The sequence below is a fragment of the Lontra canadensis genome, unplaced genomic scaffold, assembly GCF_010015895.1.
Source record: "Lontra canadensis isolate GAN:19392208 unplaced genomic scaffold, GSC_riverotter_1.0 scaffold41, whole genome shotgun sequence".
In the NCBI taxonomy this organism is placed as follows: domain Eukaryota; kingdom Metazoa; phylum Chordata; class Mammalia; order Carnivora; family Mustelidae; genus Lontra; species Lontra canadensis.
In genome coordinates this window covers 12,133,018-12,160,937 of record NW_022631035.1, presented here as the reverse complement: position 1 = coordinate 12,160,937, position 27,920 = coordinate 12,133,018, and the positions used below count along the sequence as shown (strand labels likewise).

The window sequence follows — 27,920 nt, the reverse complement described above, 5'->3', positions numbered from 1 at the left end:
TTGTCGTTTTATAGGATGAACGTGTCTCTCATTATTTACTGATAAACGACTGCCTGTAAAGTAAGCTGTATTGGTGGATATGTATGTAGCTTTGCATGTATGATGAATAATTTATATATGGAACTTTTAATCAGTACTTTCTTAAGTATAAGAAACATAAAAGAAAACATTAGGGATTTTTTTGAAGTCTGAGATTTTAAAGGAATTTTTCTTCACTATCCACTGTAGCTACTTATGTTTAAGAATCATTTTCTCAAGGTTTTCTTATTTTACCATGAAGATTTCAATTGCTCTTCTGTTTGCTGGGATAGAGATCTTTTCATTTTTTTTATAGGCCTATATTATAGAGAAAAATTAGTTTAGCACAAAATTAATACAGAAAACTTTAAACTGTATAAACATGTCATCACATTTACCTACATTATTTTATACTTCACACACAAATCTTCTGATCTTCTGGGCTGGTTTCTTATACAGATTCTCGCTGACTCTTTCCATTTGTCATGGTCCCACGGCACTTAGAGTATATATTATATATAATATTACAGTACTACTTGATTTTTTTTCTTGTGTTTTCCCCCATAAACAGACTATAGTTTCTCCAAGATTGGATCCATTTTTATACTTCTTCTAGGTCTTCTGCAGGTATCTGACTGAGTAGGTCTCAAAATTTGCTGCTAGGACCCTTGCCTCCGCTCCTAGAACACAGCCACCTTGCTGAAAATGTAGCATAGGAGGCTGATGCCAGGATTAGTTCTTTTGAGTCATGATCATTGACTTCAAGGAATTTATGTATCTTCTAGCTGAAATCCTTATGTTTTCAGGAGATTTTTGGATAGCTGAAGGAGATTCCTCATTCTTCTTCATAGGTAACATGCATTAAAACCAATAATGGTTCTTCAAGACTGGAGTCTGGCTCTGGGGGCACAGCCTGCTGGGAAAGCCTAAGTCATTGACAATACAAGGTCCTTGTCAGAAGAGAGTTCATTGCACTTCTTCATATTGTACCATGCCCTTTTGGAGTGTTTCCCTTGGTATCAAGAGAAGAATCTTTAGCTGGGTTAGCCCTGGAACATTATAGTTTCATTGAGTCTTATTGTGTGTTTGCCCATGATTCTATCAGTGCTGCCCTGTTTGAGCCAGGATGATGGTGAGAACTGCTGGCTTGCTTTCTTCTCCCTTTACTGTTGCTGTACGTAAGTCCATTTGCCCCTGACGGCCTTCTAAGAAGGTTGTTCTGATTCACTATAATAGGATGGAGATTCCTATAGTACAGATCTCTTTCCTATAGATCCATCTTCCTCATTGACTGGATGGAATGAAATCTCCCTGAACCCTCTCCTTCTGTTTTTCAAGACCCTGTGTTTAAACCTCTGTTACAATATTTGGAACTTAGGTATTTTTTTCCTTTACCTGGTGGCATCTTCTTAAAGAGACAGGTCTGTCATATAGCTTGTTCCTTAGTGTAAGTTAGTGATGAACACGTCATAGGTCTTAACCAATTTTTGATGAATGAGTTAATAAAAGGTTGGATGACTCTGGTGTAAACTCAAAATATTGTGTTCTTTTAGGAGGAAGAAGAATGTAAAACAATCTTCTCAGCTTTGCTATGGACATTTTAAACATCAATTCGTTATCCTTAGAAATATATTTATATTTGGTTTTAGGCTTCAGTGATTATATGATTATCTTCTACACAGCCTACTCTGTGATTCAGGAAAGCACTTTGTCCTTGTGTATTTTGTGTGTCATCCTTATGCAGGGTCATGCTAATCTTCTCTGTATTGTTCCAGTTCTAGTATATCTGCTGTCAAAGTGAGCACTATCCTTGTGTTTTTTGGCTAATATATTTTTTTAAAATTTTATTTTATTTTTTTTGTGATCTCTACACCCAACATGGGGCTCAAACTCACAACCCTGAAATCAAGAGTCACATCCTCTATCTACTGACTAAGCCAGCAAGGTGCCCCTGTCCTTGTGTGTTTTGAATTGGACGCCCACACTAGGTTTCAAAATTGTGATACGGTCTTTAATCCAAGGAGTACAGAAATGCTTGGCAGCATCATTTCCTTGTAGGCCCTTAAAACTTCTCCATACAAACTCACCTTAGCTGTGCATTGGCATTCTTCTTCGGTCTTTCATAATCCCTGGGGTGCCCTGGAGTTTTCAACAGCACCTCGTTCTTCATTATCCATTGCACACTTCTTTTCTATGCCAGCTTCTAGTCTTAGGAACTTACTTTTGAAAAACAAAACTTTCCTTGGTCACTTCTTCCTTTTGCAAGCCTTAGCAGTCATTCACTGATCTCCAGAAATTTTAGTTCCTAACCATACTGATTCCCTGCACTTAACCACACTGAGAGTTTGCATGTTTGGGCAGATGCATCTTGGTTAAGGGGAAAATCAAAACAAACTGGACAGTCTTTGGACAGTTTTACTCGGGGTCCTATCTCATCCAGGTGTGCCACTATTCAATGTAAACATGCTCTTTGCGAAGAAATAATTTGACTTTTTAGAGGTTTTTTTGTTTTTGTTTTTTTTAAACCTGGTGACATTACCCAGAAGGAGTTAAATAACAGAGCAAAGATGAAAACTTTAAAAACTCAAAGACTATAGCAAATTTAACCTATGGATTTTTTTTTTTTGCCTGATTTAACTTTTAAATTTGTTGAATTCCCTACTTATTTTTTTGTTCACGGCATTTATATATATATATATAAAGTACCTCAGAGATCCCTTGATGTGTTCTAAGGTTTGAATATATACTAGTTTTATTAGGTGTTACTGTTTTTTTTTTCACTGCTGTACCACAAACATAGTATCTTAAGACAATTCAATGTATTATTTTACAGTTTGGAAGATTAGAAGTCCAGAATAAAACTTAGGGCCCGAGATCAAGGTTTGTTAGGACTGGTTTTTGCTGGGAGATTTTAAGAATCTGTTGCTTGCCTTTTCCGTCTACCGGAGGCTGTCTTCATTCCTTGGTTTGGGAGCCTGAATCACATTGTCTTTTCTCCGCTGCTGCTTCTCTCATACTGCCTTGTCTCTCCCTTGACCTTGGTCTTATAAGGACCTTGTGATTACATTTGGGGTCTATTGTCTCCTCTTTTTAATCTCTTAAGGAACCTCCATACTCTTCCATGGTGGCTGTACCAATTTACATTCCTATGCACAGGTCACAAGGGTTCTCTTTTCACTACATCTTCGCCAATACTTGTTATCTCTTGTCTTTTTTATTATGGCCATTCTAAGAGGTTTGAAACGATATCTCATTGTGGTTTTCATTTTCATTTCCCTGAGGGGGTGACGTTCAGCACTTTTTCATTTATCTGTTGGCTATTTGAATATCTTCTTTGGAAAATTGTCTATTCTGTTCTTCTGCCCATTTTTGATAGGATTATTTGGGCTTTTTTTTTTTTTCTCTTGAGTTATATTGAGTTCTTTATATGTATATTTTGGACATTTACCCATAACAGACATGAGTTTTTAAATATTTTCTCCTATTCTGTAGGCTGCCTTTTCATTTTCTTGATTTTTTTTCCTGTACAGAAGATGTAGTCTCATTTGTTTATTTTTGTTTTTGTTGCTTATACTTTTGGTGTCATATTCATGAAGTCATTGCTAAAACCAATGTCAAGGAACTTTTTTTTTTTTTTAAAGATTTTATTTATTTATTTGGCAGACAGAGATCACAAGTAGGCAGAGAGGCAGGTAGAGAGAGGAGGGAAGCAGGCTCCTTGCTGAGCAGAGAGCCCGATGTGGGGCTCCATCCCAGAACCCTGGGACCATGACCTGAGCCGGAAGGCAGAGGCTTTAACCCACTGAGCCACCCAGACGCCCCAAGGAGCTTTTATCCTGTTTTCTTCTAGGAGTTTTATAGATTCAGGCCTAACAAGTAAGTCTTGAATCCTTTTGAGTTAATTTTTGTGAGTGTGAGATAGAGGCCCAGTTTTGTTCTTTTGCATATGAATATCCATTTTTCCCCACACCATGTATTGAAGAGACTTTCACTTCCCCATTGAATAGTCTTGGCTTTCTTGTCAAATATTAGCTGACTGTTTATGTGTGGATTTGTTTCTGGGCTTTCAATTTGTTCTATTGGTATTGTTTTTGTTTTTTTAAATAGCAATACCATACTGTTTTGTTTACTGTAGTGGAATTTCTGGGAAGCGTCCTGCAGTACTGGGGGAACTGGATGTCCACCTTAGACTTTCCTTTTTCTACTGGAGAAAGCAGGGTGGCTCTGTTGCTGCAGTGTAAGGCTGGCCTGGGTTGAGTGGATGGTGATGCAGAGTGCACCCACTCCTCTTACCTGTCTTATGTCACCCATCTCAGTCTCTGTGGCCCATCGGGGTGCTTCATTCATATCCTTGGGTCTGGGATTTTCATGATGGTGTCATGTCTGTGGATAGTTGCTAGTTGGTCTTTTGGTGACGGGCACTGAAGTTGGGACTGATTTATGTCACCATCTTGATGACGTTACTTCAAATGGGCTCTTTGATATAGTGCATTTGAAGTGAAGACTTCTGTGTTCCAGAGATAAGCAGAAGTTTGATCTAGAGCTAAATATCAGAGTCCCAAAACAGAAAGCAGACTAGACCTTCTCAACCCATGTGTCGCAGGCTGATCGGCAGCCCCCCCGCCGTAGATATGTTCATGTCCAAATCCTCAGAACTAGTGAATGTTTTTATTTAACAAAAGGATCTCTGCAGAAGTAACTGAGTTAAAGATCTTGAGATGAGGAGATCGTCCAGGTGGGTCCTAAAACCAACCATGAGCATCTTTATAAGACACTGGAGAAGGGACATAGAGGAGAAGGTGACGTGAAGATGGATCAGAGAGAAATATAGTGGTCGTGAGCCAAGGATGCCAACAATCTCCAGAAGTTGCAAGTGCCAGGAAATGGATTCCCCCCTAGAGCCTCCAGAGGAAGTACAGTGCTGCTGACTCCGTGATTATACACTTTTGGCCTCCAGAATGAAGAGGGAATAAATTCCTATTGTTTTAGACTATTTAGTGTGCAGTAATTTGTTATAGCCGAGGGAAACTGCTACACGGGGCTATTTTCATGTATTGTTCCATGGACTTCAATACTGAATTAGCTCTCTCTGTCCTACATTGTGTCCATAATGCTGATAATCTCAACAATCACTCTTTCATTCTGTGCAACAATAATTTTTTAGCTACCTCCATTCTCTTATTCATATATGATCTCTTCCTACACTTGATATTTTTGGATGTCATTCAGTTTGCCTTTCAGAGTTTGCCTTTTTAAGACTTAACTACTTCTCTTCCTTTCATATCTGAATTCACTCTCTTCTGTCACTTTCCAAAGGTCATTTGATAAACTAAAGGAACAAACCATGGCATTAGTCCAACTAGATAATTACAGAACATGCCTTCTTCGACACCGAATAATCTATATATGTTAAGTACAATTACCATGCGGAGTATACTCTCAATTAATTACAGTTTCCAGTTTTGTCCCTTACTAGTTTTTACTTCCTCTTTAAAATTTACCATCAGAGGGGTGCCTGGGTGGCTCAGTCAGTTGAACATCCACCTTTGGCTTAGGTCATGATCCCAGGGTCCTGGGATTGAGTCCTGCATCAGGCTCCTTGCTCAGTGGGGAGCCTGCTTCTCCCTCTGCCTGCTGCTCCCCCTGCTTGTGCTCTCTATCTTTCTCTCTCTCAGACAAACAAACAAGAAAATCTTTTAAAAATTAAAATGAAGTAAAATTTTCCATTAGAAATATATACTTAGGGGCACTTGGGTGGTTCAGTAGGTTAAGGGTCTGACTTTAGCTCAGGTCATGATCCCAGGTCCTGGGATTGAGGCCCATATCAGGCTCCACACTCAGTGGTGAGTCTGCTTATCTCTCTCCCTCTGCCCTTCCCCCAACTCTTTCTCTTTCAAATAAATAAATAAAATCTTAAAAAAAAGGAGAGAGAAATATATACCTAGTTGGGAAAATACATACAAAAGCTCATAACTGTAAAGAGGTATGCAAGCATGACATCATCATCATCATAATCATCATCAGCGTCGTCGTCGTCATTGTTGTCATCAATTTAGGATTCTCTGCGTCTTCCCTCTCCAGGTCAAAAACACCTACAGGGCACATGCTGTAGGAACAAACAATTCCTGGTGGTGGAGGCGTTATAATTTATAAGCATTTATGGCTTTGAATTCTCTTAAGAGGTTGGATGGTAATTGCTCTTTTAGGTTATTCCCCATTACCAGTATCCTAACCCTTGAAAATCAAATACCCAGAAACCAAATACCTAAGGCTTCTTTCACTCTGTGGAATTTGATAAAGAACCAAATTTTCTGGCCTAGTTGTTCTCAATCAGGCATGACTTTACCCTCTCCAGGGCATATTTAGCATGTCTGGAGACATTTGGGGATTGTCAGAGTTGGGGAAAGGACATTGTCACTGGGATCTAGTGAGCAGAGGCCAGGGATGCTGCTAACCATATTGCAATGCATAGAACAGGTCCCCATGATAAAGAATTAATCTGATCAGAAATGTCAATAGTGCTGAGGTTGAGAAATTTACGACATTCCATGGTTTAGCTCTGGGTCTATATAGATGATATAATATGAATTTATGAAACAAATATTGAATTACTCTATACATGTAGTATGTTCAACATATGGTTTATAAATATGAGGAAGACATGGTTGTGTCCCCACATCCTGCATTCCCCTAGCCTCAAAGAGATTTCATTATCTAGAACAGATAAATACATAAATTAACAACTGTAATGGTACATATAAAATGCTGTGACTGTAACCAGACTGGGTAGATGACAGCTGGATTTCTAGACTGGCCACAGGGCCCATTCACCTCCCAGGTGACACCGGAAAAGACTAGGTGGACGTGGAGTGGGAAATTGTTGGGGGCCTGGAGACCCTGTGCCTGAAGCTGCCTGCCATGGTGACTGCCACCTTGCAGCTCGACGAACCCCACTATGCTATATTGCCCAGTCTCATGAAAGCCAAGAAGATTGAGGGCATCAAACCAGGAGACCTGAGTGTGGACCTGACCTCCAAGCTCTCCATGGTTAGTGTGGAGGACCCACCCCTGCATACAGCTGGCATCAAGGTGGAGACTACAGAGGCCCTGGTGGTCAAGCTGAAGGAGATTGGGTGGACTTGAGCCCCTTGCCTGAAACTCAGCAATAAAACCATGACCCTCCCAGAAAAAAAATGCTATAGTAGCAGTATATAGAAAGTGTGGACAGGACAAAAGAAGTAACTAGCAATTCTATCCAAAGAGTTGGCATTTGAACCCCCCAAAAGAATGAATAGTAATCTGCCAGTCAAAACAGCAAAGAAGGGGGGAGGGTTCCAGTTTATACTATGGCCAAGTAAGCTCCTATCAGACTAATCCTCCCACAAATGGAAGCTCTGTATAAAATATAAAATACAGCTACATGATGGCCCAGGAGGATGAATAAACACAAAGACAGAGTGTTTGGGAATACATACTTGTAGGAAGGAAAAGTGAATTTCCCATTTTTATATTATTTATTCCTCCACATTTGGTGCCCTATAGTACAGTTAGAATTTAGGTAGATACCTGTGATCTTAGTGCTTAAAGAACCAGATGAACGAATGAGGCAACCACTGATAAACTAAGATGGTGAAATACCCAGGAAATAAGTGAACATGTGAGACAGGAAGCCCAAATTCTTTGTATAATTCGGTCCATGTTTCTGACTGATTCTGAAACATGCATAGTTGGAGAGGATTCTAAGCAGCCCGGGTAAGATTAAAAGAGCAGAATTTATATATGAACTTTTGTCACCTACAGAGGAGACAGAATTTATAGGTTTTTGTTTTTGTTTTTTTGTTAGGTAAGCTACATTTATTGGTTTATAAATATGTCCAAAATATATTTAAAAATATAGTTACAAAACTATAATGACGTCAAGAATTTATAGTTTGAGTTCAGCCAAGTTACCTGCCTGCTGAAAACAAACAATTGAAATTAATTATATTAATACTATTAATACTCTTAATATTATTTGGAGGAAAATAACAGAATCTACACTCTCTATAATGTTTCATTCATAAAGATACAAGCCAAAATTACTCGACATAAGAAATAGGTAACCTATTTATTCTTAAGAAAATAATCAGCAGAGAGCACCTCAGGATGCTAGGTTTAGCAGATGCTAGGTTTAGCAGATAAAAAATTTAAAGTAGCTATTATAGTTGGCTCAAAGATATTAAGAAAAATTGGTAATAACAAGTGAGAAACCAGGAAATTTCAACAGAAAAACTGAAAAAATACAACATTTGAGATTTAAAGTGTGGGCCGATTATAACAACAGGGTGGAGAACAAGAAGACTCAATGAACATGAAGAAAAAACAGAAATCAGCCAATTTGAGGACAAAGAGAAAAATATACTAAAAAAATGAGTGCAGGAACTCGTAGGACAATCACAATGTATAAATCATAGTTGAGTCACAGAAGCAGAGGGAAGAGAATAATAGAGGCAAAATATTTTAATAAATAATAGCCAGAATCTTCCAGTTTTGTGAAAGGGATAATTATTTGGATTCAAGAAGCTTAAAAAAAGCACACACAAGGTAAATGCAAAGAGAACAAAACAATACAAACACTTGTTCCTATCTGTCTTTTGATTACAGCCATATGAGAGGTTGTATAATCTCTCATTATAATATCTCATTGTGGTTTTGAATTGCAATTTTTGAATCACTATTGCTATTGAGTGATCTTTCACGTGCGTATGGCCAGCTGTATATCTTCTTGGGAGAAACATCTATTCAGATTCACCTTTTTTTAAATTGTGTTCTGTATTTTTTTTTTTTTACTATTGATTGGTAAGTGTTGTTTATGTATTCTTGATACAGGTCTCTTTTCACATATATGACTGGCAAGTATTTTCTCATCTTCTGTGGATCTTCTTTTTAATTTTTGATGATATCCCTAGGAGCACAAGAGTTTTAAATTTGCTGAAGCTGTTTATCTATATTTTATTTTTTTGTTTATACTTCCGGTGTTATATCTAAGAAGGCTTGGCTTAGCTCAGTGTCACCCAAATTTACTCCTGTTTTCTTCTAAGAGCTTTGCGTTTTTAGCTCTTAAATTTAGGTCTGTGGTTTATATTGAGTTACTTTGTGTGCATTGTGTAAAGGAGGAATCCAGCTTTATTGTTTTTGATAAATGGACATCCGGTTGTCCCAGCACCATTTGTTGTACAGACTGTTCTTTCTCCATCAGATTGTCTTGGATCCCTTGCTGAAAATTCACTGATCATCAATGTAAGGGTTTATTTCTGGAATCTTAATTCTATTCCATTGATTTATATGTCTTTTCTTATGCCCGTAGCATGCTGTTTTTATTAATCTAGCTTTGTAATAAGTTTTGAAATCAGGAAATGAGAGTTCTCCAACTTTGTTCTTCTGAGATTGTTTTGCCAATTCTGTGTACCTTGAATTTCCATATGAATTTCAGGACTCACTTGTCAATTTCTGCAAAATCCCACCTGGGATTTTGACTGGGATTGTGTTGAATCTATAGATCAATTGAGGAGTATTGTGATCTTTCCAATGGAGAGGAATACTACTTTCCATTTTACTCAACATTTCTTTCTGACCCTTGCAGTATCAAAAGTTTCATTGTTCACAGTGTTTACCATTACCATTTTTTAATAAGAATTTAGCAGTGACAATGAATTCTGGAACACTGAAAAGAAATTTAAAAAAATTAAATTAAAAAAAAAAAAGAATTTAGCAGAGACCCCTAGTCTTAGCAGTCATGTGAAGAAGAGGCCACAGAAGTTCCTTCATTTATCATGCATACTGACATAGTGCCTTTTAAGTCAATTTTATCTTCATGTTTTTGACTAACTCACTCTTATCACCTTGAGTACCAATCAGCAGCCATGAACGTAGATGATAGAGCTGCTCCCAAGTCTTGTTTTCCAGCCCAGCTGGAAAAGGAATGGAGACCTCTCTAGCTGTTTTTCAGACACGTTTGAAGTTTTTTTGTTTTGTTTTGTTTTTCTTGGAGTTTCCAGTGGAGATGCCACGCTGGCAGCAAATGAAGTATCTTGAAATATGAAGCCTTATAAATAGATGTTGGATCACTGCCATCATTATCAAAAGTGCTGGTACAGAAATGTGCAAAGGGAAGATTTTCAAATTAAGGTTGGCCTGTACATACAAATGTTAGCTTGTAAAGCTCAAGAAATACTAAATTGTAGTCTATTAGTCTCCTACATTTTATTGCCTTTTTGGAATAATCATGTACTTCAGAAAATCCTTTAATCTGAGCTGACTTGTGGTTGTATAAGAATGCAGCTTCTTTCTTCTTTATGTTTTATGTTCTCAAACAAGGAAAATTTACTGCATTTTATAAATAAATCAGAACTGAAAAGCAAATTTTCTTCCCACCTTTTTATCTTCATGGAGGCCCTGCTTTAAGGCATTTGAATGATGCAGTTATACTCGGCCCCACAACCAGTTCTACTGGAAGAAACAATCTTCAAAGTCTTTTTTTTTTTGCTTCTTAGAGGATGTACTCCGGAATCATGGTACAAGGAATACTGTTCTTAGTGAGAAGCAGACCTTTCTCTTTTTCAGATGCTGAACATTTTCACTTCTACTTCATTACTTTGATAGAAATTAAGATGGATCCCTCATTAAGATGCATATCATCCCTTTATTTAAATTAACACAGATATTTTATTTATATTAAGAGAGAAGCTTCCTAAATATCAGTGGAGCACAATGTGTTTGTCATGTTGAACTGGACTGAACAGTGATTAACATTGAGTGAGACCTTTTTTGATATTTAGCTTTACTACTAGCAGGTGTGGTGGGATTGGAACCCAGCTGGGAGATTTCCTCAATTCCCCATGCTTGCTATTTAATACACAACAATGTTTTCTATTTGTAAGTCATGATAGAACTTATCAACTAAATGCAATGTGCATTACTACACAAGGTTTTAACAATATCTTAAATATGGTCATATGATTGTAGGTAAAGTTTATGACTTTGATTTATGTGGGTATAAGTTAGTTAAAAAGTCAATGACTAAATTTGGTAGGTAGGAATGAAATGACACAGAGAAAATATTTTCCCTATTAAATTGAAAGTGTTTATATTAACTATATGGCTCATGTGAATATTAGGGCAAAAAAATATAAAACAACTGACTTTTAACATTCATAGAACAGAGTGGATATCTCAGCCACTGGGTCATATGCTTTATAAAATGTGTTGGCAAAATTTTCTTTTGCCTAAGCAATGGTACATAATTTTTAAATTATAACTACATTTTTAAAGTTTTCAGATAGTGTCGAATGTACTTTTCTTTTCTGTTTATGGACAGACTGACCAAGCAAAGTAAACCTTCGAAAAGTTGTATTCCTGATAGGAAATAGTCCTTTCAAGTGCTTTCAGGAGGCCTTCAAAAATGAAAGAGTAACAGAGGATGAAGTGGTCACTGTGGTCCCTGGGTAGCAGGGCAGGAGCCCTCATGACGCCTAACCCTAATCCCCTACAAGGGGACATTATTCACCAACCACAGTAGCCCTTTCCTCCAAGCCTGGTCTCAGAATCCTTTTCACAGAGAGTTCTCGGTGGCCCCATACAGTCATCTGGGTCTTTCGCACCAGAGAAAATGTCCATTAAACATTTGTAACAAAATGTTTACAGCAAATGTCCATCGAATTTGTCAACCTAGGTCTAGGACATGGTACCCAGTATACCATATATGGCTTTATGTTGTTCTCAATTGTTTTAGTATTCAAATATTTATTTCTAATAAATATTTGAATATTTAAACAAAACATTCAGTTTTTGTATCTGGGAAACCCTAGTCAAGACTTCCTCCTCCTTGGGCAGAGCAATAGAAGAATGAAAATGGACTGGGCCAAATTCTAATTCCCTGTTGCCATCAGAGCGCTCAGTCATTTGTGTGGTGGTGTCTCTTGAATCGGTCTTTAGTGTAACATCCAGTTACTAATCACTGTTGTCTACTAGCTAATATTAACATCATATGACAAAGAAACGAAACATTAAGGCCTTAGAATTCGGCAAACACTTAACATTAAACACATCTTATTTTAACAGTGTGGAATTAAAATGAGCAGCAAGGTATTCAGGTTCCTGTTGAATAGGCAACTGAAGTAAACCACTTAAAGAAAAGCTTTTTTTTTTTTTTTTTAAGATTTTAATTATTTATTTAACAGACAGAGATCACAAGTAGGCAGAGAGGCAGGCAGAGAGAGGAGGAGGAAACAGGCTCTCTGCTGAGCAGAGAGTCTGATGCAGGGCTCAATCCCAGGACCCTGGGATCACGACCTGAGCCACGCAGGCACCCCTTAAAGAAAAGCTTTTAAAAGAAGTTCCATCAGAATCCTAGAGGAGAACATAGGCAGTAACCTCTTCGATATCAGCCACAGCAACTTCTTTCCAGATATGTCTCCAAAGGCAAAGGAAACAAAAGCAAAAATGAACTTTTGGGACTTCATCAAAATCAAAAGCTTCTGCACAGCAAAGGAAACAGTCAAGAAAACAAAGAGGCAACCCACGGAATGGGAGAAGATATTTGCAAATGACAGCACAGACAAAAGGTTGATATCCAGGATCTTTAAAGAACTCCTCAAACTCAACACACACAAAACAGACAATCATATCAAAAAATGGGCAGAAGATATGAACAGACACTTCTCCAATGAAGACATACAAATGGCTATCAGACACATGAAAAAATGTTCATCATCACTAGCCATCAGGGAGATTCAAATTAAAACCACATTGAGATACCACCTTACACCAGTTAGAATGGCCAAAATTAGCAAGACAGGAAACAACATGTGTTGGAGGGGATGTGGAGAAAGGGGAACCCTCTTACACTGTTGTGGGAATGCAAGTTGGGGCAGCCACTTTGGAGAACAGTGTGGAGATTCCTCAAGAAATTAAAAATAGAACTTCCCTATGACCTTGCAATTGCACTACTGGGTATTTACCCCAAAGATAGAGATGTAGTGAAAAGAAGGGCCATCTGTACCCCAATGTTTATAGCAGCAATGGCCACGGTTGCCAAACTGTGGAAAGAACCAAGATGCCCTCCAACGGACGAATGGATAAGGAAGATGTGGTCCATATACACTGTGTGGAGTATTACGCCTCCATCAGAAAGGATGAATACCCAACTTTTGTAGCAACATGGACGGGACTGGAAGAGATTATGCTGAGTGAAATAAGTCAAGCAGAGAGAGTCAATTATCATATGGTTTCACTTATTTGTGGAGCATAACAAATAGCATGGAGGACAAGGGGAGATGGAGAGGAGAAGGGAGTTGAGGGAAATTGGAAGGGGAGGTGAACCATAAGAGACTATGGACGCTGAAAAACAATCTGAGGATTTTGAAGGGGTGGGGGGCGGGAGGTTGGGGGAACCAGGTGGTGGGTATTGGAGAGGGCACGGATTGCATGGAGCACTGGGTGTGGTGCAAAAACAATGAATACTGTTATGCTGAAAAGAAATTAAAAATTAAAAAAAAAAAAAAACAACTTCCAGAAGCCTGCACCACATTGCTGTAAAAGGCAGCAACAGGAGCTACATCTGGCGTTGCAGCACCACCTAGAATGGCTTCCATCTCCTGGAGGGCCCTCCCACCCCTGCCACCTTGGGGTGGAGTGTGAAACCCTTAGCTCATTAAAATAGTGGCTCCGCCCATGAAACAGACATGTAGAATGGGGTTTCCGCAGAAGAGCTGCTTTGTTTAGCGCAGGGATGTATTGATTGGGTCATCTTCAAGTGGAAGGATCTGTGGTGGGTATGAAGACGTTGACACAAATGGTATATCATGAAAAATAAAGGGAAGGTGGATTTCGAGTATGTTCATACTGTGGAGTACGCAAAGAGCTGCTTACTTCCAGACCCAACCCAAACGGGGGAACTCTAAATGCTCATTGCCCCATTTCTTTACCAAGAGCCAGGAGAAACGTGCTGAAGAGGAAACTAGGGGACAGTTTTTCTTATTTTTGCATTCAATCTTTGAGAAAGTTCTCAGTGTTTTTGGAGAAAGTTTGGTATTATGGTATTTTATATCACATATGTATTCTTATTAGAAAGCCTAGAAATTGTCAAGTGTCCTAGAGGGGTTTTTAAACTCAAATCTGAGTAATTCCAAAAAACTCCAATTACTTTTTGCCTACCTCTTTAAAGACAGTAGTATCATTATTGGGAAATATCACCCCCCCCCCGCCAACTCCCCATCATGATGTTTCTCTAAAATTTTATTTGTGTGGATTAAATCACCCCATCTCCCAACATTCTTTGGTATGGTAGTTCATCAGATAATGTTTTCTATGTGTGTAAACTTTTGCCTTTAGGAAAGGCAAGCCAAGTTACTCTTACCTATGATGTGTCAGTCTGTTCACAATGCTGTAAGAAAATACTACTAACTGGGTAGTTTATGAGCAACAGAACTTGATTTCTCATAGTTCTGGAGGGTGCGAAGTCCAGGATCAAGGCATCAGCATGGTTGTGTTCTGATGAAGACCTTCTTCTTGGTTCATAGCTGGTGACTTCTCACTGTGTCCTAACATGGTGGGTGGGGCATGGGAACTCTCTGGAACCTCTTTTTTTTTTTTAAATTTAAAAAAAATTTTTTTTTTAATTTGACAGACAGAGATCACAAGCAGGCAGAGAGAGAGAGGGAGAAGCAGGCTCCTTGCTGAGCAGAGAGCCTGATGCGGGGCTCGATCCCGGAATACTGGGATCATGACCTGAGCCAAAGGCAGAGGCTTTAACCCACTGAGCCACCCAGACGCCCCTGGAACCTCTTTTAGAAGAGTGCGAGTCTCACTTCAGGGGGTCACATTCAGACCATAGAGTATGGCGTCTGGAAAATCAGGAAAGCAGCAGAGCCTAGTAGCCAACAGCATGAGCTCTAGGATTAGACTTCTGGCACTAGGCCTGATGAAATCTACTACTAAATGTATTGCCTTGGAACCACTCTCTAAGCTCCAGTTTCCTGCTCTGTAAAACTAGGGCATAATAATACCCTTATATAAGTTTGCTGTGAGAGTAAAGGAGAGAAGATGCATAAAAATATTTTGCACACTGCCCAGCATGTAGGCAGAACTCAGTATTAGCCATGGTTAACTTTCATGCATTTATAACCTCAAGCCTGTATTTTTTCCTTCTATCAGTACATAAAGATTTCTCTTCTGTTGAACCCTTTTGACCATATAACTTGAGTTCAAGATGTAAAGAAATGAGACGGGTATCAGTAGGCAAGTTTACTAGAAGGCAGTGGAACAGTCTCAGGCTGTCAGTCTGCTCTGTTGCCTCTGTCACCCTGCAGGTCAACTGCTGCTAGACATGTCTGTTAGACATATTTCTAATGGTATGTTGTTTTGTTTTGTTTTAATTGAGATATAATTTGCATGCTATAAAATTTATCATTTTTTAAAAATACACATTTCAGCAGATTTTAGTATATTCACAAAGATGTGCAGCCATCCCCACTATGTAATTCCAAAACATTTTCATCACCGGAAAGGGCACTCTATACGCATTAGCAATCGCTTCCCATCCCCCCTGATGCCCCCCCACCCCAGCCCCTCGCTACCCCTGATCTACTTCCCATCTCTAAGCATTTATCTATTCTCGGCATTTCACATAAATGGAATCATACGGTATGTTGCCTCTTATATCTGGCTTCTTTTGCTTAGCGTGGTGTGTTTGAGGCTCCCCATGCTGGAACGTGTGTCACAACTTCAGTGTTTTTGAAGGCTGAATAATACTCCATTGTACAACTGTACTATATTGTCTTATTTATCCATTCATCAGCTGATGGAGATAAATGGGTTTAAGTGGTTTTATTTTCAGGGAAATCGTTGAAAGTCATTTGAAAGAAGTCTTTGAAAGTAGTCATCAGAACCCTCTGCCTCTTTTTCTGCAGGCCAAGTATTTTATGGTCAGCTTTTTAAAGGGAAGTTTTATGTAATTTGGATCAAAAAATTGAAATCTGAATGTTATTTTAGAGAGGGTTAAATCTTGCTCTTTCATTCAAGCCTCTTCCTTTTATTTTACATTTCAACTGTGAAGCTTCTCTGGACTTTTCCAGGGAAAAAGAGGAACAGCTGACACGGGTGACTGAAGTTCAGAGGCTGCAGGCCCAGCAGGCAGACGCCGCTCTGGAGGAGTTTAAGCGGCAGGTGGAACTGAACTCCGAGAAAGTCTACGCCGAAATGAAAGAGCAGGTGAGGAGGCCGCTAGGTCATCCCTTTGCAAAGTCACTCTCCGTGGGAAGGTACATTCTAATCTTTCTGTGACAGAAACATATTTACTCTTTACAAAAGTCGTATCAAAATTAGCCATACAATTGGGTCAGAGATTTGGAATGAAAAAGGGAGATTAGCCCGGGCAGAGGAGGCTGCCCATCTCCCCAGGAGCTTGCGGTGGGCCCTGGCAGCCAAGCGGGAGGGCCCTGGTGCGGAGGGCTCAGCCGGCACCCTGAGTGTCCTGCTCCCCACAGAGTGTGCCAAGGGAGGAGGCCACAGTCAGCAGCGCTGGCAGGCCTGCTCTGAGCTTCCCTGGGCCACCAAGTGGGCGCTGATCAGCAACTCTTTGGTGGTGGTGTGTGGAGGGAGGAGGGTAGACACCCAGGGAGAGCAGGGCAGTCAAGGAGATGGATCCTCCCTCCTCCTTCAGGATTCCTTGATTCACCTTCAAGCAATGCCAGCATCATCATTTTAAAGTCCTAGCTACAAATGTAGTAATGGCAAGAGTGGGTCTTGCTTTAGGAGTGTGGATCAGCCTTTCAGTAAATTTCCATGAGCCATTTCTGTAGAGCAAGGGCTCAGGTTACCCATGTCTATGCTTGTTTATGTTCCATAAATAGTGTTTTATTGATCAGCTACAGCAGCGTGTTTGCAACTGGCATTTCAGGAGGACAGAGACCGTCTCTGGTTCTTGTACAAGTCAAGGGGTATGCTTTTGAGTTTTGTGTTTTTTTTAAAGATTTTATTTATTTATTTGACAGAGATCACAAGTAAGCAGAGAGGCAGGCAGAGAGAGAGGGGAAAGCAGGCTCCCTGCTGAGCACAGAGCCTGATACAGGGCTCGATCCCAGGACCCTGAGATCACGACCTGAGCCGAAGGCAAAGGATTTAACCCACTGAGCTACCCAGGCACCCCTGCTTTTGAGTTTTGAGAGAAAAATAAAAAATTTGGAGAGAGGAAACAAATACCTAGGTGTGCCCATCATGAAGACTAAACAATTGTCAACACTCTGTTTATTTAAATTAAAACATTACAGATGAAATTTAGTTTGCTTTGTTACTCATATCTAATCACATTACTCTCTCTCCACTTGGGAGAAAACCACTGTCATTAATTTAGTGTGTATTATTTCAGTCTCTTTTATAGGTTTGTATGTATATATAATTTCATGTATCTTACATGCATATGCTCTCTCCATATATAGATATTACATGCATATATAATTTTTGTGCATCTATTTTTTAAAAGTTAGGTGAGAACTGCAGATTTATGTATGCCTTATTTGCTCTTTTATATTTAATTTTTTTTCAACTGACTGCTTGGAGTTTATTTTCCACTTGGTTCAGGGCTGCTGCTCTTTAATTTTATATATCCATGCCCTATCCATGTTGATTTAGTGCAGTCCTTTTCACACTGAACATATTTTATCGTATGAATATACCACATTTCATTTATCAGCTTCTCTATTCAAGGGTATTCGGTTTATTTTCGAGTTTTCTTGATTCTAAAAAATGTTGCAGTCTTATCTGCGATCTCATTTTCAGCCAAAGTTATCTTCCTCAGGAACCCAAGCATGCACCGGGTGGTAGTAACATCCGTGTGGAAGGTTTTATGGTGGGGCCCTGTACAGTTTCTAGTTTGGAACTATGCTTTCTTGTCATTTTCTTGATTCAGATTTCCATTCCTATTGAGTTGTTTAAATCTGGATTTTGAGAGGGGGGTTCTGAGATCCCATTCCTCAGTTTTCCCACCCACTGCCTAGGGCAAAAGCTGGATTCCTGTGGGGTGTTTGTGCCAAGAGGTGGAGACCAGCCCCTGGGGCATGGCTGTGCATCTTTCAGCATCCTGCTAGCATCTGGGCCCAGGCCCTAGAATGTATATGTGGTCCAAATATGCAGCGGAGCTGCATAGGAGACTCTGATCCCCTTAACAGTTAAGGAATACAGAAGATATGGAAGGAAGGGGCTTCTGGCAAAAAGTTTTAAAGATAGATTCAAGAGGGCTAAAAATGAGGCATTTGAAAATGCTAAGACAGTACAACTTCTGTGAGAAGCTGAGACCATGACAGCTACCTTCGGCTCAATGAATGCACCACTTGGGGCTAATGACGTAGTATTAGCAGGTCACAGCATTCATGGGTAAGGAGGGAGAATAAAACAAACAAACAACAGGGAACCTGCGAGAACATTCTGTAGGACAAGAAAAAGACATTTATTTGTATTCAGCAATCACAGAATAAAAGCATACTTCTGAAGATAATCTAGGGTAGAATTTAGGGGGGGAAAAGCGGAAAAGTAGTATCTTCATAAGAAGACATGACCTACCTGAAAGAGGCCATACATCTTAAGTAAAATTAATGCAATGAAACCTGGATACATTCTGGAAAAAAAATTGAATCTCAAAAATAAAAATGAAAATCCCACAAGTTTCTAGGCGGGATGAAACTGGCAAAGAAATTAGAAAAATAATGGAGTAATATTTCAGAGTTTTGAAGGAGGAAGGTTGTGACCCAAACAGTCAAAACCAAACAGTTTTTTTATACAAAACCAAACAGTTTTTCACTTGCAAACTCAACAGAAAAACATATTCTTAGTAAGAGCTCATATGATGTATACTGCTTGTTTCTTTTCTGGAGAAAAATTGTATGAACTCATAAACCAATCCAGAAATGAAGCAAAAGATTTCCCACACATCCTTAAACCATCATATTTAAGGATGAATAGGTAACAATGGAATCCAACAGCATAGAAACAAATTAAACAAATTTGTTTAAATAAATTGTTATAAATTATTAAACAAATTGTTATAAATCCAATTATACAAATTGGATTTAATTAAACAAATTGTTATAAATCCAATTATAAGAAAGAATGTTAATGTTTATTGATTTTTAGAAAAGAAAGTATTTAAAGTAGAAAGTATTAATTTAGTAACAATTTAAATCTAAATCTCTTGAGTACATTAACAAAGATCAGGATGGAGAAGTGGTTAGGGAGTGGGTGAGAGGAGCAGTATACTAAACTCTTAGCCATGGAATGTAGAAACATAGGCATTAATAAAATTAAAAGGGGTTACATTCTCATAAAAATCTTGAGAAGATAAAGCAAAACTTGAGATACTGCCAAAGGAATGGAAGAAGAAACAGAACAAAATATCCAAAATAAGATGGAGCATATAAGTATAATAATAAATATTAATAGGCTAATTCTTTTAGTAAAAAAGATACTGATGAGTTGACTAAAATCCATGCATATGCTATTTATAAAAGACATGACTAGTTTACACAAAAATTATATTAGAAAATGATGAAAATATATCACTTGTATTCAGAAAAAAAAAGAATGTAATACTGTCATATAAATCACCATCAGTACAAGTTAATAAACTGGACAAATGGGTTAATTTTTCATGCAAAAGGAAAGAATACTTACATATGAAAAAACTATTAGGAATACTTGGAGAAATTTACCTAAATAGTCACGGAGTGCTTTAATAAAGTTTTCTTCATCTTTGACAGATCAGAGGGCAAAAAACCAAACACATAGGAGGTCTAAATAATGGTTTGTAAAACATTTATATTTCTACTTTCTGCCCTTCAGATACGACACATTAAATTCTTACTCCATTGGAACAGTTGTAAAACTCAGTAGACCATAAAGAAATACTCAATATGTTTCTAAACCTTGACATGACAGTGAGTACATATTTTTCACCACAATGCAGTGAAACCAGGTATTAAATTTCAATTAAAATCGCTATATTCCACTTCACCAAAATTAAAAACTTTTGCTCTTTGAAAGACACCATTAATAAAGCAATGAAAGGAAGTAAGGCAAACCGGAGAATGGGAGAAGAGATTCATAGATATTTCCAAGAACTTGTATCTAAAATATAAAAGAAATCTTACAACTCAGTAATAAGACAAGCAACTTACTTAAAAATAGGCCAAATTTTGGACATCTTACAGAGAAAAGATTTTAAATGACTAATAAGCACATGAAAGATGTTCAGTTTCAATCATCAGGGAAATTAAAATCAAAGAAATGCCACTATATATGCTTGCTAGGATGGTTAAAATTATAAAGACTGGTTGATAACACTGAGTGTTGCTGAAGATGAGATCAAATGGAGCCATTTCTTAACAAGTGAAACATTCAGTGACCATCTGTCAGTCATTCCATCCTATGTGCTTAAGCAAGTGACATGAAGATAAATCCAGACAAAGACTTGTACACAAATGTTGACAGCAGTTTTATTCACAATAATGCCAAACTTGAACAACCCAAATGTTCCTCAAAAGTTGAAAGAACAATCTAAGTGTCTGACTCTTGATTTCAGCTCAGGACATGGTCTCAGTGCTGTGGAATTGAGCCCCAAGTTGTGCTCCGTGCTGAATGGGAGCCTGCTTAAAATTCTCTCTTCCTCTGCCCCTTCCCCTGCTCATGTGCGCACGCGCTCTCTCTCTCTAAAGTAAATAAATTAAATAAATAAATAAATAAATAAGTAAATAAAACCTTTTTTAAAAAGTTGAAAGAACAATCAAAATGCAGTGTATACACTGGATACTTCTCAGCAGTATAGAGGAATGAACTACTAATGCCCAGAACAACTTGGATGAGTCTCAAAATCCTGATGAATTTTGTATTAATTACTCTCTGAGTAAAGTTAGAATTGCCTAGATGATCTTGAGTTTTTTGTGTTAGCAGATTATCAACCCAGTTTATTTCAGAGTGAAACTCCTGTTTCATCTTCTGTGGGTGGGTTCCAGTTTCAATTAAGTTCCAAAGTCTTTGCTATGCTGCGTTGGGTCTGTTTGGATTGTGCCATTCTGGAGTTGAGTCTGAGATGTGGGTGGTATTTAAATTACTCCACTCGGTAATCCCTCCATAGAGGCACTTGTGGGACATTCCTCAGGAGAGACCATATGCTTGGATGCAAAAACAATTCTCAATAATTTTTAGAAGGATTGAAGTCATGCAAAATGTGTTCTTTGACCCCAATGAAAATAAATTAGAAATAAACAATAAGAAATCTGGGAAGTCCCCACGTATTTAGAAATTAGATAACATGCTTATAAATAACTCATGGGTCAAAAAAGATATTACAAGGAAAATTAGGAAATATTTTGAACTGAATTAAAACAACATGACATATCAAAATTTATGGAATACGGCTAAAGCAGTACTTAGGGAAAAGTTTATAGCTTTAAACATCTATATCCCAAAAGAAAGTTCTCAAATCAGTAATGTAAACTTCATCTTAACAAATCAGAAAAAGAAGAGCAAGCTTCAGCCCAAACAAGGAAAAAGGAAATACTAAATATTTTTGTATTTTTGCGGAAAGTCAAAAAGTAGAAAGTAAAAAAATAGAGAAAATTCATGGAGCCAAACCTGGTTCTTTGAAAAAATCAACAAAATTGACAAATCTTTAGCAGGACTGATAGGGGGAAAAAGTGAGAAGAAAGAAATTAACAAGGTTGGGAATAAAAGAGAAGGGGACCCCATTACTGATCTATAGAAAATAAAAGAATAATAAGGTATTTTATAAACTTATGCTAACAGACTACAAAACTCAGGTGAAATGGACAAATTCATATAAAGATGCAAATTACTAAAACTGTCTCAAGAAGAGATAGAAATCTGAACTGTCATATAATAAAGATATTTAATTGACAATAAAAAAAACTTTTCACAAATAAATGCCCAGGGCCAGATGGCTTCACTGGTGGTTTCTATCAAATAGTAAAGAAAATATAGTTTTAATTTTTTGAAAACTCTTCCAGAAAATTGAGGAGGAAGGAACACTTTCTAGTTCATTCTATAAGGCCAGTAGTACTCTATTATCAAAGCCATAGACACTGCAAGGTGGGTATAGCTCAGGGGTAGAGCATTTGACTGCAAAGACACTGCAAGAAAACTGTCATGAATGTAGACACAAAAATCCTTAGTGATATTTTAGGAATTGGAGTCTAGAAACATATAAAAATGATTATACATCACAACCAAGTGGGAATTATTCCAGGAATCCCAGGTGGTTTAAACATTTGAAAATCAATTAATGTCATGTAACATTTTTAAAAATTTTTTTATTTTTTATTAGCATATAATGTATTATTAGCCCCAGGGATACAGGTCTGTGAATCGCCAGGTTTACACACTCACAGCACTCCACATAGCACATACCTTCCCCAGTGTCCATAACCCAACCACCCTCTCCCTACCCGCCCCCCCCACCGCCCCCTGCAACCCTCAGTTTGTTTTGTGAGATTAAGAGTCTCTTTTGGTCAGTCTCCCTCCTGATCCCACCTTATATTTTTTCCGTCCCTGCCCCCCAAAACCCCCCACTTTGCCTCTCAACTTTTTCATATCAGGGAGATCACATGATAACTGTCTTTCACTGATTGACTTATTTTGCTCAGCATAATATCCTCTAGTTCTATCCACATCATCACAAATGGCAAGATTTCATTTCTTTTGATGGCTGCATAGTATTCCATTGTAGATACATACCACATCTTCTTTATCCCTTCATCTGTCAATGGACATCTAGGTTCTTTCCATAGTTTGGCTATTGTGGACATTGCTGCTATAAACATTTGGGTACACGTGCCCCTTTGGATCACTACATTTGTATCTTTAGGATAAATATCCAGTAGTGTGATTGCTGGGTCAAAGGGTAGCTCTATTTTCAACTTTTTGAGAAACCTCCATGCTGTTTTCCAGAGTGGTTGCACCAGCTTGCATTCCCATGAACAGTATAGGAGGGTTCCCCTTTCTCCACATCCTCGCCAGCATCTGTCGTTTCCTGACTTGTTAATTTTAGGCATTCTGACTGATGTGAGGTGGTATCTCATCATGGTTTTGATTTGTATTTCCCTGATTCCGAGTGATGTGCAGCATTTTTTCATGTGTCTGTTGGCCATCTGGATGTTTTCTTTGCAGAAATGTCTGTTCATGTCCTCTGCCCATTTCTTGATTGGATTATTTGTTCTTTGGGTGTTGAGTTTGATAAGTTCTTTATAGATTTTGGATACTAGCCCTTTATCTGATATATCATTTGCAAATATCTTCTCTCATTCTGTCAGTTGTCTTTTGGTTTTGTTGCCTGTTTCCTTTGCTGTGCAAAAGCTTTTGATCTTGATGAAGTCCCAGTAGTTCATTTTTGCCCTTGCTTCCCTTGCCTTTGGCGATGTTTCTAGAAAGAAGTTGCTGTGGCTGAGGTTGAAGAGGTTGCGGCCTGTGTTCTCCTCAAGGATTTTGATGGATTCCTTTCTCACATGGAGGCCGTTCACCCATTTTGAGTCTGTTTTTGTGTGTGGTGTAAGGAAATGGTCCAGTTTCATTTTTCTGCATGTGGCTGTTCAATTTTCCCAACACCATTTGTTGAAGAGACTGTCTTTTTTCCATTGGACATTCTTTCCTGCCGTATCAAAGATTAGTCGATCATAGAGTTGAGGGTCTATTTCTGGGCTCTCTATTCTGTTCCATTGATCTATGTGTCTGTTTTTGTGCCAGTACCATACTGTCTTGATGATGACAGCTTTGTAATAGAGCTTGAAGTCTGGAATTGTGATGCCACCAACTTTGGCTTTCTTTTTCAATATTCCTTTGGCTATTCAAGGTCTTTTCTGGTTCCATATAAATTTTAAGATTATTTGTTTCATTTCTTTGAAAAAAATGGTTGCTATTTTGATAGATATTGCATTAAATGTGTATATTATTTTAGGTAGCAGAGACATTTTCACAATATTTCTTCTTCCAATCCATGAACATGGAACATTTTTCCATTTCTTTGTGTCTTCCTCCATTTCTTTCATGAGTCCTTTTAGTTTTCTGAGTACAGATTCTTTGCCTATTTAGTTAGGTTTATTCCTAGGTATCTTATGGTTTTGGGTGCAATTATAAATGGGATTGACTCCTTAATTTCTCTTTCTTCTGTCCTGTTGTTGGTGTGTAGAAATGCAACTGATTTCTGTGCATTGATTTTATATCCTGCCACTTTACTGAATTCCTGTATAAGTTCTAGCAGATTTGGAGTGGAATCTTTTGGGTTTTCCATATAAAGTTTCATATCATCTGCAAAGAGTTATAGTTTGACTTCTTCTTTGCCAATTTGGATGGCTTTAATTTCTTTTTGTTGTCTGATTGCTGAGGCTAGGACTTCTAGTACTATGTTGAATAGCAGTGGTGATAATGGACATCCCTGCCGTGTTCCTGACCTTAGCGTAAAAGCTCTCAGTTTTTCTCCATTGAGGATGATATTCGCTGTGGGTTTTTCTTATATGACTTTGATAATGTTGAGATATGTACCCTCTATCCCTATACTTTGAAGAGTTTTGATCAAGAAAGGTCGGTGTACTTTGTCAAATGCTTTTTCAGCATCTATTGAGAGTATCCTATGGTTCTTGTTCTTTCTTTTATTAATGTATTTATCACATTGATTGATTTGAGGATATTGAACCAACCTTGCAGCCCTGGAATAAATCCCACTTGGTCGTGTTGAATATTCTTTTTAATGTACTGTTAGATCCTGTTGGCTAGTATTTTGGTGAGAATTTTTGCATCTGTGTTCATTAAGGATATTGGTCTATAATTCTCTTTTTTGATGGGATCTTTGTCTGGTTTTGGGATCAAGGTAATGCTGGCCTCATAAAATGAGTTTGGAAGGCTTCCTTCCATTTCTATTTTTTGGAACAGTTTCAGAAGAATAGGAATTAATTCTTTAAATGTTTGGTAGAATTCCCCTGGGAAGCCCTCTGGCCCTGGGCTCTTGTTCTTTGGGAGATTTTTGATGATTGCTTCAATCTCCTTACTGGTTATGGGCCTGTTCAGGTTTTCTATTTCTTCCTGGTTCAGTTGTGGTAATTTATATGTCTCTAGGAATGCATCCATTTCTTCCAGATTGTCAAATTTGCTTGCGTAGAGTTGCTCATAATATGTTCTTATAATTGTTTGTATTTCTTTGGTGTTGGTTGTGATCTCTCCTCTTTCATTCACGATTTTATTAATTTGGGTCCTTTCTCTTTTCTTTTTGATAAGTCTGGCCAGGGGTTTATCAATCTTATTAATTCCTTCAAAGAACCAGCTCCTAGTTTCGTTGATTTGTTCTACTGTTCTTTTCGTTTCTATTTCATTGATTTCTGCTCTGATCTTGATTATTTCTCTTGTCCTGCTGGGTTTAGGCTTTCTTTGCTGTTCTTTCTCCAACTCCTTTAGGTGTAGGGTTAGGTTGTGTATTTGAGACCTTTCTTGTTTCTTGAGAAAGGCTTGTATCGCTATATATTTTCCTCTCAGGACTGCCTTTGCTGTGTCCCACAGATTTTGAACCATTGTGTTTTCATTATCATTTGTTTCCATGAATTTTTTCGATTCTTCTTTAATTTCCTGGTTGACCCATTCATTCTTTAGTAGGAGGCTCTTTAGCCTCCATGTATTTGGGTTCTTCCCAGATTTCTTCTTCTGATTAAGTTCTAGCTTCAGAGCATTGTGGTCTGAAAATATGCAGGGAATGATCCCAATCTTTTGGTATCAGTTGAGACCTGATTTGTGACCCAGGATGTGATCTATTCTGGAGAATGTTACATTTGCAGTAGAGAAGAATGTGTATTCTGTTGTTTTGGGATGGAATGTTTGGAATATATCTGTGATGTCCATCCAGTCTAGTGTGTCATTTAAGGCCTTTATTTCCTTGTTGATCTTTTGCTTGGATAATCTGTCCATTTCAGTGAGGGGAGTGTTAAAGTTCCCTACTATTATGGTATTATTGTCGATGTGCTTCTTTGATTTTGTTATTAATTGGTTTGTATAGTTGGCTGCTCCCATGTTAGTGTCATAGGTATTTAAAATTGTTAGATCTTCTTGTTGGACAGACACTTTGAGTATGATACAGTGTACTTCCTCATCTCTTATTATAGTCTTTGGCTTAAAATGTAATTAATCTGATATAAGGATTACCACCCTAGCTTTCTTTTGATGTCCATTAGCAGGGTAAATTTTTTTTCCACCCCCTCACTTTAAGGTGTCTTTGGGTCTAAAATGAGTTTCTTGTAGACAGCATATTGATGGGTTTGTTTTTTTTAACCATTCTGATACCCTGTGTCTTTTGATTGGGGCATTTATCCCATTTGCATTCAGGGTAACTATTGAGAGATATGAATTTAGTGCCATTGTATTGCCTGTAAGGTGACTGTTACTGTATATTGTTTCTGTTCCTTTCTGGTTTATGACTTTTAGGCTCTCTTTGCTTAGAGGACCCCTTTCAATATTTCCTGTAGCGCTGGTTTGGTGTTTGCAAATTCTTTCAGTTTTTGTTTGTCCTGGAAGCTTTTAATCTCTCCTTCTATTTTCAATGATAGCCTAGCTGGATATAGTATTCTTGGCTGCATGTTTTTCTCGTTTAGTGCTCTGAATATATCATGCCAGTTCTTTCTGGCCTGCCAGGTCTCTGTGGATAAGTCTGCTACCAATCTAATATTTTTACCATTGTATGTTACAGACTTCTTGTCCCGGGCTGCTTTCAGGATTTTCTCTTTGTCACTAAGACTTGTAAGTTTTACTATTAGATGATGGGGTGTGGACCTGTTCTTATTGATTTTAAGAGGGTTTCTCTGCCCTCCTGGATTTTGATGCTTATTCCCTTTGCCATATTAGGGAAATTTTCTACAATAATTGGCTCCAATATACCTTTTGCCCCCCCTCTCTCTTTGTTCTTCTTCTGGAATCCCAATTATTGTAATATTGTTTCATCTTATGTATCCCTTATCTCTTGAATTCTCCCCTCATGGTCCAGTAGTTGTTTGCCTCTCTTTTGCTCAGCTTCTTTATTCTCCATCATTTGGTCTTCTATATCACTAATTCTTTCTTGTGCCTCATTTATCCTAGCAGTAAGAGCCTCGCTTTTTTTTTTTTTTAAAGATTTTTATTTATTTATTTGACAGAGATTGCAAGTAGGCAGAGAGGCAGACGGGGGGGTGGGGGAGAACAGGCTCCCTGCTGAGCAGAGAGCCCAATGTGGGGCTTGATTCCAGGACCCTGGGATCATGACTTGAGCTGAAGGCAGAGGCTTTCAACCCATTGAGCCACCCAGGTGCCCAGGAGCCTCCATTTTTTATTGCACCTTATTAATAGCTTTTTAAATTTCAGGCTGGTTACATTTTAGTTCTTCTATTTCTCCAGAAAGGGCTTTATTTCTCCAGACAGTGTTTCTCTAATATTTTCCATGCCTTTTTCGAGCCCAGCTAGCACCTTGAGAATCGTCATTCTGAACTCTAGATCTGACATATTACCAATGTCTGTATTGATTAGGTCCCTAGCCTTTGATACTGCCTCTTGTTCTTTTTTTTTTTTTTTTTTTTTTGTGGTGAGTTTTTCTGCCTTGTCATTTTATCCAGATAAGAATATATGAATGAGAGAATAAAATGCTAAAAGGGTGGCAAAGACCCCAGAAAAGTGTATGTTAATTAAATCAGAAGAGACCCCAAATCATGGGGAGAAGAAAGGGGGTAAAAAGAAGTTAAAAAATTAAGAAAAAAAGAAAATATATATCTTAGACTGGTGAATAGAACAGAGCCACACATTTTATTTGGGGAGTATTTTGGTCTCTTAGAAGAAACTACCTCCTGGGGCACCTGGGT

At 38.1% G+C, this 27,920-nt stretch overlaps 1 protein-coding gene and 1 non-coding gene across 3 annotated transcripts in view; one reads left to right on the top strand and one right to left on the bottom strand.

Annotated features, from left to right (window-relative positions):
* The window catches only part of CEP112 (centrosomal protein 112), a 406,944-nt gene that overhangs the window by 148,289 nt on the left and 230,735 nt on the right, over positions 1-27,920 (top strand). For both annotated transcript variants that reach the window (XM_032870788.1, XM_032870789.1), the window contains one exon: positions 16,131-16,266. In XM_032870788.1, coding sequence (XP_032726679.1) covers positions 16,131-16,266 — 136 coding nt within the window. The remainder of the gene's footprint in view (positions 1-16,130; positions 16,267-27,920) is intronic.
* On the bottom strand, positions 1,718-1,823 carry LOC116875534. Its single transcript, XR_004384215.1, has one exon. It is a non-coding gene; the product is annotated as a U6 spliceosomal RNA (small nuclear RNA).